General features: G+C 43.0%; 2 protein-coding genes across 2 annotated transcripts in view; one reads left to right on the top strand and one right to left on the bottom strand.

Annotated features, from left to right (window-relative positions):
• Positions 1-11,399, bottom strand: part of SLC5A8 (solute carrier family 5 (sodium/monocarboxylate cotransporter), member 8) — a 20,872-nt gene extending 9,473 nt beyond the window's left edge. Inside the window, 7 exon segments of the mRNA XM_009999041.1 lie at positions 573-702; positions 4,593-4,733; positions 5,950-6,104; positions 6,958-7,025; positions 8,587-8,638; positions 9,624-9,689; positions 11,067-11,399. Coding sequence (XP_009997343.1) covers positions 573-702; positions 4,593-4,733; positions 5,950-6,104; positions 6,958-7,025; positions 8,587-8,638; positions 9,624-9,689; positions 11,067-11,399 — 945 coding nt within the window.
• UTP20 (UTP20, small subunit (SSU) processome component, homolog (yeast)) overlaps positions 11,398-11,823 on the top strand; it is a 72,170-nt gene continuing 71,744 nt past the window's right edge. Inside the window, exon 1 of the mRNA XM_009999040.1 lies at positions 11,398-11,529. Within this exon, the coding sequence (XP_009997342.1) occupies positions 11,398-11,529 (132 nt within the window). The remainder of the gene's footprint in view (positions 11,530-11,823) is intronic.

The following is an 11,823-nucleotide window of genomic DNA, read 5'->3' as shown; positions in this document are numbered from 1 at the left end:
TCCTGCTGACAGCCTTCTTACAGGTGTGTGCTTTAGGCATGATTATATTTCAAATCTGAAAAAGTTTCTGCCTTCCTTGGCACTGGACACATTTAGGTCAGATGACACCAAGCAGCTTGCTGGTGCCTGCAGCCACTCACACAGCTGTTTCAGCTCTCCCTAACTGCAGCCTCTTCCCCTCGCTTCTCTCTCAAGTGCTGTTTAACACAATGCTGGCACTCCCAGACCCATTTGGGGTGAAAAACCCAAATACCTGCAGACGTGGGTGGAATGAACACTCTCCATATTGCTGCTGTCTCTGCCATCTCTTACCTGGCGCTGAGAGACCTGCAGCTCTGGGACAGCTAGGGGTTACTGGGACTGCACAGTGCCAAGAACAGTTCTTCTGCTTTCTCCAGGATACTCCCTTCCACCATGGTCTCAGCTTAATCCCTCAGTGTTACAGACTCACCCAATATGGGACTCAGGCATGTCATTATTCCTAATCCCCTGCCTCTTGAACCCCCTGCCTCATCTGGTTATTATGGCTGCAGAGACAGGATACCAGCTTCCCCTGAAATATGAGGCCCTACCTGGTCAAATGCCAACACCTTCTTTGATGTCCATGGGTCACAGTCCTTGTAGATGGAGTAGAGGGACAGGCCACACAGCGCTGCGCTGCTCAATATCGCCCAGAGGCCCACGAGGTTGATGTAGAGGGACCTGCACCAACATGCACAGAAACACCAGAGCTCAACATCCCGCAAGACCCTGCCAGGGCCAACAAAAAAGGCTGGTGCCAGCACTGAGGAGATCAGACAGTGGTAGCCCACTAGAAAGGGAGTCCCAGTACAGCTCCCACCATTTCACTCGGTGTGAGATCATGTTTTTAAATATACACATTATGCTGCTGGTTTAGGTGGTACAGTCTGCTGACAAAGCCTGCTTGGGAGATGGTGGGATCGAGATGGCAATCCCCAGGTTTCATCAGGTGCACGAGTTTTACTCTGCTGACAGCTAGCATGAAGATGCTCTTTCCCCCTCTCACCACTTGTCTTGTTAAAGACAAACTCCAGACAGATTTGTAAGGTGGGGTGCCCCAGATCAAAAGGTGGGGATCCTTTTTGTCAGCATCAGCAGTCTTGCTTTTGGAGCTGCAATGCATTGCTTACACAATGCAGGAGTTACCCTTGTAGGGCCACAAATCCCCCATTTCCTCCTCCATGGGAGGCAGCAACAAGGCTTTGGAACTTGTTATCTGGTCTGGAGCCACCCGCAGCTGCCACTTCCAGAGAGCAGAGGTTGCCACCAGCTTCTGGGCTCACCCTTTAGTAACTAAACAACTGGAACCCTGGTATGGTCCAGTAATCCCATCTCTCCCCACATGTCAACCAGAGCTACAGCTATATGATGAGACTGAGCAGAAATGCTACTTTTGCTGCACACAACAGGCAGCGTCTACAGACCATAAAAAACAATTGTTCTCCATACCTATACCCTCCCCTAGTGAGATCCTTTCCCTTCCATTTAACTATCTGATGTTCTCAAATGTTTCTCAGCTCTTGATGACTTCTGGGTCATAAAGTCCTTCTCACCTAGGGTGGTAAGTTCAAGGGAGCACCCCCATTAGCCTTGAAAAACAGCATTCCTTTCCAGCAGTTGCCTCCAGGTTATCTGTGTATCATCCACTGATAGCAATTTAACTGTCTGATGGGTCAGATTATATACCCTGGACCTGTGCTAGCTGTTAAGACCTCCACTATGAGAACCTTTGGTATCTGTGTAAATACATGCCTGCCTGGAATGGTTCAGGAGGCTTTACAGTGTTTTCAGTTCCAGAGAAACTAAGGGGCATCAGCCTTCGGGCTGCTCTAGAGGACCATCAGGATTAATGAAGAAGTAAACCTAACATTACAGGCCTTGTTAGACATTGAAACGAACGTTTTCAGAAAGCCATAAATGTAGATTAACTAGTTGAACTATCAGTTTTATACCACAGAAAATATTATTGGCAAGCACGATGTTAATAAACTCTTAAAAAGGAACTATATTAAACAAAAGCCGATTTAGACATAGTAAGGAAAGTCTGCATTTATGTTTTGTACTTTCAATTAGGGGTGGCCTGAAAACAGAACTAGCAGCACTTTAAATTTCTCTCTAATTTTTAAAAATTAACTAGTCATCTTCTTATGATTCTTACGTCTTGGTTGGATGTCTTGCATGCATTTAGCTGAAGCTGTTAATGCATTAGTATGATCTGCCTTGATGTAAGGCACTCAGAAGCTGTTTTAGTACAAAATTCAACCAAAGAATTAAACCAATCCAACTCTTAGTAATAGCAGTATTAGTCCAGAGCCTGTAGTAAAGATTAGGAAGGCAAGGGAAAATGCAGAAGCAAAATAAATTGTTTGTCTGGATCCAGCAATTCTTGTTTTGAAACTGTGTCAGTGTTTAACAGTGAAAATTAAGCTGTTTGGTTTTTTGCTTCTGATTTACATCCCAGCTCATGGTACAACCTATGACTAAGCATTGGAAATTAATAACTGTAGTACTATTGGAAGGAGCAGTTCCCATTAATTCTGGGTGAAGTAGGTTTGGGTGTCGTAGGCACTGTGACTACACAAGCTTTATTATTAGTTGTTTCAGACTGGCTGATTTTAGCACTGAAACATTCCAGATGATGACCTTGAAAATTTTCTGAAAATGTGTTTCTCTTGCCCTGAGTGCCTGTTATCGTTCATATGAGCATTATGTACAATTTGCCTAGTTACTGTTTGAGAATGCCAGCATGTGCTCCTCCTACTTAGTGGTGTGTTTCTTGAATGGAGTGAAATCCTTTTCCCAAGCCTGAGAAAATTCCTACCCTTGTGCCACTGTTAAAGGCCTTCCCAAAAAATTCAAGTTGGGATCTGTGAAAGAATTATGTTCTCAACTCTGATTTATTCATGTGCTGTCACTTATAAAGCTTTACAGTAAATGCCACAGGGCTACAAAACCCTATTATTTGGGCCTGATGACATTTTACACTTCTACGTACAGCTACATGGCAAGAAGAGGTGCCGGACATCAATGTGACTTGCCAGATGTGCCTAATTACATTTGCAAATGAACCAGATGGTCACTGCAGAATGGCAGTGTTTATAGTTGTGACAAGCTGCGACCATTATACAAAATTACTTCTCTATGCAGGAGAAATTCCCTGTGCGAGTGAGGCACAAGTAGATGCCATGAGGTTCAACCACACACACACACTAGCTCCACTGGTTAAGGCTGTGCAACCACTAATACTATATGAGCTACAAATCCTATCCAAACCACTCCTGAAGCAGATAGCCTCCATCCCGGTCAAAACTGCTGCAACAGCTCGGAAAATCTGCCCATAATCTGCCCCGGTAACAGATTCCCCTTGGCACACTCTGCTTCTGGGCTGGACTGGAGGTGTCCCTCCTTATAATGAGGGCAGTGAGGATGCAAGAGAGGACCAAAGCTCTAAGTGGAGCAGGTGCTCAGGAAGAACAGTCTCACTAGGGCACAAACAATGGCTGTTTTTCTATATGCAGTCCTGCCAGGCAGCATTACAGGTGAGGGATGAACTGCCTAACTGCAGTGCCGAGAACCTGGAACCCAGACATGTGCCAGAGATTGTGGAGAAGCTGCATGGTGTTTTGGAGATGGGGCACTGTAAGTTGGAGATGTGGCTGATGATGAGCATCAGCTCATTCCTGTCTGCAGCGTAAAGGACAGAAAAGTAGACCTTTAGTTGTTGTCATAACCAAAATTATTTCAGTTCTAAGCTGTGCATGACTTTGTGGGTACTCTGCCAACTTTAGGAAGTGAAAGCCTTCATAAAACTCCTTCTCTGTAGGTCACTGTATTATAGAATTTATCGGGACTATAGTTATTTCTATATTTCTCCTATAAATAGACTTAATGAGCTTGCTAATAATTCTTAAATCCCGAGTTATTATTTACTGGCATTATAGTAATGATGAAGGAAAGATAATAGAATTAGCAAATATGTGCCATTCTAGAGCAAAGGCAGATCAGAAATGTTTAAATTCGAGGAAAACAGAACTGTCTCCCACTTTCCATAGTGAATACCTAAAGAAAAAAAATCATTATTATTAAGAAAACAAAATATCTGGTTCTGCAGCAATTTTATCACTACATAAAACACTTCTGCATTTTCTCAGGCATATACTCATAGGTATGGGCAAATCTTTTAGTCTTATGCAAAATTCACACACACTGACTTTGGTTTAGTAGAGTAGCAATTCAAGATGCTGTTTTGATACGGCTTCAGCATAAGTACTACATGATTTGGTCGTTAAGTTGCAAATAAACTTAATGCAGTTATTTGCATGCAAGAATACTGGCACAGTGAAACATTCTGGCACAAAGTTCAATGTTACAGCAATTATATGTATTTCAAATACAAGTATTTATTTTGCTGATTTGTCTCCTACCTGGTCCACAGAACAAATCAGCAAAAGTTGTTACCCTTTAAAAATAGGTTTCTTATACAGACCAAAAACTTCCCTTTTAAAAATCCCCCTTGTAAAGAACAGTCACTGCTAAATTCAGACATTAAGAGTTACTGCATGCAGACTTACAGTTTTGCATGGAACCTGTTTTTGCATGAAATGTATCTCTGTACTTGGGACTGGTTGACCCCATAGATGCCAGTCCATGTGAAGGTCCCACCTACAACAATAGTCCAGAAGGTGTGTCTTTGCAAAGGACTGGGATTAAAGCTACAAAGAGAGAAAAAAGAGAAAAATTCAGAATTTGAAAATATTCTCATTATTAGAAGACCTTAATGTTTACGAGAAAAGAATTCCTCACTCTTGTCATAATACAAACTGTTTATTAGGCCAGATTTTGCACATTCAGATACTGCAGCTTTACATCAAGTCACATAAAGCAAATTTTGAAACTCAGAGATGAAATCCTGACCCAGTGAAACACTCTGATCTGACAAAAGTGAAGTTTAACTAAATAAAAAAAAGTAGTAAGTCCAATATTCCTGTTTATCTAGAGGGACATCATTCTGACACCAATATAAAGGTGTGGTTTTTTTAAATCATACTTTAGGATAGCACTAAATTATGCTTACCTTGGTGAGCAACATAATATTGTTTTTTATCTATTACATGCCTTTATTCTATCTCTTTTCCTGTCTGTGAACTCTATGACTGGGGAAAGAAGCAATGCGATAATACAACTGCCAAGACATCCAAATTGATTGAAAAAATGGCTGTTCATAAGAAAAAAAAATACCTGAAATTATTTACTGAAGAATTTTCTGAAGAATTTTACAGAAAAACCTGATGAGTATTGTGAACTGACAGACAAAACGACATAAGATAGTACTTGTCACACTAAATTTTCATTATTAGCACTGGGTGAAGTTTCTCATCAAAAGTCCAATAACTTTTTTTTCTAACTTGGAGTGGTTTCTGATTCAACACTGAGAGAATGGATATTCTTGACCTTGCAAAATGGTATTTTTAGGCTATGACTAGTTACAATAATGGAGAGTGAAATACTATCAAAACTACTTTTAATTTTTCTTTCAGGCAAAAGAAGACATTTCCCTTCTTCAGATTAGACAAAAACTATTATTTCTTGAGCTGTTTTGGTTCAGTAGCTGAAATGCCAAATCAATTGTTTGCAAACTGCAAATACAATTGACCTCTCCTGTTCACCATTTACTTTCAGTGGAATCCAAAATGCATTCCTAAAACACTTTCTTGACAAAGTAAAAAGGCTTTGGTCTTTACATGACTTTGCATGGTGTAAAACCTACAAAATATCTTCAAACTAGGTAAGCTTGTTTAAAAACAATATAAAAATTGGGTCACAACTCTTCCCCTCCCCCTCCTTCGGCAGCAATTTAATTTCACAGTTTGTCACATGGGCTCTATTGGTAGGAATGAAGAGGCACATCATCTGCAAGTACAAACTCACTCCCAGAAGTTTAATCTTCCTCCATGGTAGGAATCGTTCACAATCATTCCAATTCCTCCCCGAATCACCGAAGCTCGTATGATCACAGATGAAAACCCAGCGATCATTATTCCAACCTGAAAAACGTCTGTCCACACCACTGCCTTCAAACCACCCTGCATGAGGAACAGCATGTATTAGGTATGACAGGGCAGCAGCATTCTTGCTTTGTGCTCACATTAAACTACAGGAGATGTTACTATGAGGATGATATGTAATAGATTAATTTCATCTTCTTCCTTTTGAGAAGTAATTCTGCACTAGGATGTTTTAAGAGTTGCATCCTGAAACCTATTCAGCACATGCTGGCCCTATTTTGAAGTGCACTAAAATTTACTTTGGCCATATACATAGTTCAATCCAGTATTTCCTTCATCAAAGATTGAATCAAAGATAAATGGGCAGACAATGCTCATTTTAAATAAATACAGTACCACTAACTCCAGAAGGTGTACCATTCATGTGAATAAAAATATACATTCTTTAACCCAACATATAGAAATAAATTTACATCACTGATGTTCCATTTAATAATTTCTGGACACTTGGTCAATTAACACTAATCTAAAGGCCAATCTGTTCATGTGGCACTTGCTATTTTCCGTGGCTCCATTCAACAACAGACAATTGAGGTTGCAGTAAGGAGGTGCTTGACAAATTACACAGCTAAACACTACTGGATTAGAAAAATAATCACATGAGGATTTTTAGGAAGGGAAATCTATATTTTCACTTTTCTTTCAGCAACAACAGAAGCTGGAATGTATCAAAACAAAAAATGTTTAAGTCTTAAGACTTCCTTTTTATCCAGAGAAGTCCCTGGGCAAGTATGAGCCTGTGGCCATAGCTACACTGTGAAATGTACTCCCATGGGGTAACCCAGTTTTATGGCTAATTTCCGATAAATTCCTTATTTAGTGCGAGCAGTGAAAGGAACACAGATTTTTCTCAGCTGATGAGCCCACATACCAGTGTGCAGTAGAAAGTGCAAACAACACCAGTTGCCACCACCGCACCCCACAAGTCGAAGCCAGTGACTGAAAAAGAGAGAAATAGCAACAGTGTGAATGAGGTGCCAGGGGAGAAATAAAATTAGGTGGATTTTTTTACCCCCACCTGGTTTCTGACAAAGAATGGAAGTAAGTTAACATCAAAAATAGGAGGTAATAAAAAAATGGAACAGAAGATTTCTGAGTCTAAATCAGAGGATTCACCCTGATAAGTTCTAAAAATTATGCAGCTGCTACAGACATTAGAAAGTAATAAACAGTTAAATATATTTCAAGATGTAGGAGGATTTCTATCTTCAGTGTGAATGCTGTCAACCAACACATGCAATATGCTTGTAGGCCCAAACTCAGGAAGGTTTTGAAATATGTGTCCTTCCTTTGAAGCACCTGGGTAGTCCCAGGGAGTCTTTAGGCAGGGATTTAAGCAGGTAAAGAGCATGGAGATTCTTCATGGAGGCAAGGTGGTTTGAGCATGGTCTGTAAGAAATGTGTCACCCTAAACTACTCTTTCATTTATTCTTCTTTCTTTTAGACAAACTTTAGAATAAGTCTATGCCAGACATCACTGCGTAGTGATTGGCACGCAAGCTGTTACTGCCCCAGCTTGGCACACATGTACTGCCAAACAAGGCACTATGAGGCTCCCTGACAGATAGCTCAGGCTAATGAGAAACACTGCAACAAAACTAATGAAAATCATTGTTTCTGGTTGGGAGCCAGCTAGGTCATTGTTTGGTTTAGAGTGTATTTTCAGAGCAAATATAAGCATCCAGGACATAAAACCTGTGAGACTTATAAACCAGAAGAGACCAATACAGAAAGTGTTGCAGTTTTTTTTCTTCCTTTTTGTTCAACAAACAAGCCAAAAAAACCTCAACAAACAAAATAAGCGTGATTTTCATTCTAGCCAAAATGATCCATTTCTGTTTGCATTTTGTTACTGCCTTTTCTTGCCAAGAGGACAAATTAATTGTATAAGATTAAAAGTTTCATTTGGCTCCACATAAAAGCTTTTTCCCCCTTTAATTATAAATGTGGCTCATTTTAAAAGCAGAGAGTGATTTTGAAGTAGCAAATGGAAACATTTCATTTTGTAAATATCACAACAAAGATCTCAAGTTCAAGATTTCTTTGCTGTTAATTTGTTTTTCCAGGCAAAATGATAGCCTGAGTTAAACAGTTCCAGGCAGCTCAAAACCCTATATACACAATTTTCCCCTCTCTCCTCTGGAAGAGCACTTAACAGGGGAATTAAATGTGCATTTAGTATCTCTGTTGCCTTCAAATTTACTTAGTCTTCTGAATATAGCCATGACCTGAGGATATTGCATAAGAGGAAGAGTAAATAAGAGCTGCTTTTCTCCTTGACCCTCTTCTAGAACTCCTTACAGGTAGAGATTAAGGGACTAGAATTACTGCTGGGAGGCCCTCTATCAGAGTTCCCACCGGGATCAAGAGAAATCTTAGAAGTCTTCACAGTCAATCCTTGAGCTTTATCTTTAGGTGTGCATTGTCAAAAAACAGCATACCAGTACTATATGCAGGAAAAGTATAACACAGAAGAACAGTTGCAGCATACTTATCTTACCTTGATTTAGTGCTAAAGCTGGAGCGTAAATGACAATACCAGTGTATAACATCTAGAAGGGGACAAAAGATGTAAAATCAAAAGAAATTCCTGGAAAAGGTCATAGCTTTCTGAGATGGTTTCTCTTCGAGCATTTATGCAGTCTGTAGTTCCCAAATTCATAACACCTGAGAAATAATTCCCATACTGACTCACCGAATGGGCTGGATACAGCAAACTGCATCAACAATAATTGAAAGACTGCTTTGGTTTAATACACTCCAAAGCAGTAATGTGCTGCTTCCCAGTTTGCAGGCACTTTTTTTTTTTTCTTTTTTTCCAGTGGTGGTGGTACAAATGCTTGCATAGGAAATGACAGCTCCTGACAGCTTGTTTTGCCAACTTTCACAGACCCTTGAGAATTACTCAGACCCCCAGAATCCATGGATCAGAGGATGAAAACTTCCACTGTAGATAATTGGCGCATGTTTACATTTTGTGGGTTTCTCTAGCAGGCAGGCGAACAACTGCTTTTTACATTGCTACCCTGCAGTGAATGGTCACTTGTCTCTTGGCATGGCACTGATGCCAAGTGACTGCTCTGGGTGCTCAACAATGCACACAGAGACCAAAGGGGCAGGTAGCCCATTATCTGCTCCCTGCCTCATTGCTTTGGAGCTGAAAGAGCTTTGTTTCTCATTCCCAGCCACCCGCACACTGTAGTAACCTCAAAAACCCTCCAGAGAAACAGGCAGCTACACTAAGCCGAAGAACTGGAACACAGCAGGTTCCACATAAACATCAGAAAAAAATTTATTTACTGTGAGAGTATCAGAGCACTGGAACAGGCTGCCCAGAGAGGTTGTGGAGTCTCCTTTGCTGGAGACGTTCAAAACCCACCTGGACGCATTCCTGTGTGATGTGCTCTGGGTGACCCTGCTCTGGCAGGGGGGTTGGACTGGGTGATCTTTCGAAGTCGCTTCCAACCCCTAAGATTCTGTGATTCTGTGAATACTGGTGGCTACAAGGACCACACAAAAGCTTTAAGGTTTACTTGCCGTTTGTATAATGAAGAGGATCGTTCCACAGAGGCGCAGGTATTTATTAAAACGAAGCTCTAAATACTGCAAAAGAGAAGAAAAAACAAATGTTTGTATCAAAACCTGGCAATATTGATAGGACTAGAGGGAAGCAATAAGCAATAGAGAAGGGGCATAGAGTTGTTTCTGCATTTTCATGAGTACCAAAACTCTCAGAGATGCCTTGATTGATATCTCTTTCACCTTGATTTGGTATTTCTTGATAAACCTCACCACTGCATAATGACACAGGAGCAAGTGAAGTAGACATGAGCTCCAGTATACGATGGAATCTGCAGAGTGGAACCCAGTGCTACCCAGCTGCCTCAAGGCACCCGATAGACAAGGAAAAGGCCAGCATATATTATCAAAGAATCATTTAATATCCTGAGTTGGAAGGGACCCACAAGGATCATCAAGTCCAACTCTTGACTCTTCACAAGGCAACCTAAAAGTTCACAGTGACATATCAGCGATCAACAGAACACACATGCATTGTGAAATGAGAGAAAAAAGATGATGTTATGGCTATTCCCAAGCCTTAGTTGATTTGGAAACTCTGGAATTATGAGTCCATCTGAATTGCTGCGAGACAGGGCGGAAGGTTTTCAGCGGTTGGCAGCTTCCTCCTACGGTAACCTTGCCTTCTGCACTGCTCAAAGCAACTCACCATCACCTACACCCACATCCCTTCCTCAATGTTCCTTCTCAAAAAGAGCAATTTGCCTCCATATCTGCAGTTAGGTACTATGTCCATGTAGGAAGATAAACAGGTTGCACGGACCTTCTAACATCAGAAGGAAGTCCTGACCAGATGCTCCCTCACCTCAAAATAGTCTCTGCGCTGCTACCTATAGCTCTACCGTACATTGTGAGCTGAAGATCAGCTCAGCCATTCTTTGGTGTAAGTTCAAAAACTCTTGCAAACACAGAGCATTTGCTGACCTCCCTGTATAAACATGGTTGTGAAGACAATCACCAGTGTGAACAGCCTCAGGTGGAAAGGGCATCTCCCCAAAATCTCTAGGAACAGGACAAATACACACTCTGTCAGAAGGGGCTTTTTTGGCAGCACCTGAACTTAGAAACCTATGAGGAGGGACCATGATTTGAGAATTCTGGTTGCTATGTTCTTGCACTCTGCTGTTGGGAGTATTATATGCATCGTTACCAATTCAGATCTGGCATGGTGCACAGCTCCTGAGCCAGAAGAGCAGGGTTGAGTATCTCCTCCCTGCAGAGGCAATGTGGGCATACTTTGGGACAGAGCCTTGGGAGTGGGACACGGCCTTGGAGATACAGGGCAGCAGAAAGTGCAGGGAGCCTTGGAGGAAAAGACTGAGGGGAGACACGTGGAGAGCAAACATGAGAGGTCCCCAGCTCTCTGAAGGATGTGGGAAGGCTCCTTCTACTTCAGCTTACCTCGTAGGTGCTGGTAATGCCCAGCTTGTAAAAGACAGGCAGGAAGATCTCAGAACTGCACAGCACCACCAAGGTGTAAGCAAAGGCGAACATGCAGAACATAATCCCGTTTCGGTAGATCTCAGCAGGGGTGCCCAGCACGGTGATCGCTGACATGAAGCTGGCAGTGAGGGAGATGGCAACGGGGAAGGCTGACATTTCGCGGCTCGCCATGAGGAAATCCTTGGAGGTCTTCTGTCCCCCTCTCGCAAAGCCGTAGTAGACACCGATGGCAGCAGAGATCGCCAGCATGATGGCAAAGACCACGTAGTCCCAAACGGTGAAGCGCCCCATGCTGTCGGAAGGCCTCGCCCTCGGAGCCGAGGGTCTGCTCAAAACCAGAGAGGCAGCTGCTGCCCCCGCAGGGCAGGCACAGGGCGGCCGGCGCAGACGGAAGGTGACGGGACCCCGCGGGGAAGACGCGGTGCGGTGTCCGCCGCCGGGGAAGACGCGGAGCGCTGCGGTGCCCTGCGCCGGGACGGCTGAGCAGCGGTGCGGGACCCTGCGCCGGGACGGCTGAGCAGCGGTGCGGGACCCTGCGCCGGGACGGCTGCGGGGCAGTTCGGTACTTCCCGCCGGGACGGTTGAGGAGCAGTTCGGTACCTGCCGGCGGGACGGTTGAGGAGCGGTGCGGGGACGGTTGAGGAGCGGGGCGGTGCCCTGCGCCGGGGCGGTTGAGGAGCGGGGCGGTGTCCCGCGCAGGTGTCCGCGCGTGTCC

Source organism: Chaetura pelagica, unplaced genomic scaffold, assembly GCF_000747805.2.
Source record: "Chaetura pelagica isolate M959 unplaced genomic scaffold, ChaPel_1.0 scaffold725, whole genome shotgun sequence".
Taxonomy (NCBI): Eukaryota; Metazoa; Chordata; class Aves; order Apodiformes; family Apodidae; genus Chaetura; species Chaetura pelagica.
Note: the sequence above shows the minus strand (reverse complement) of the source record. Positions and strands in the feature narration are given on the sequence as shown.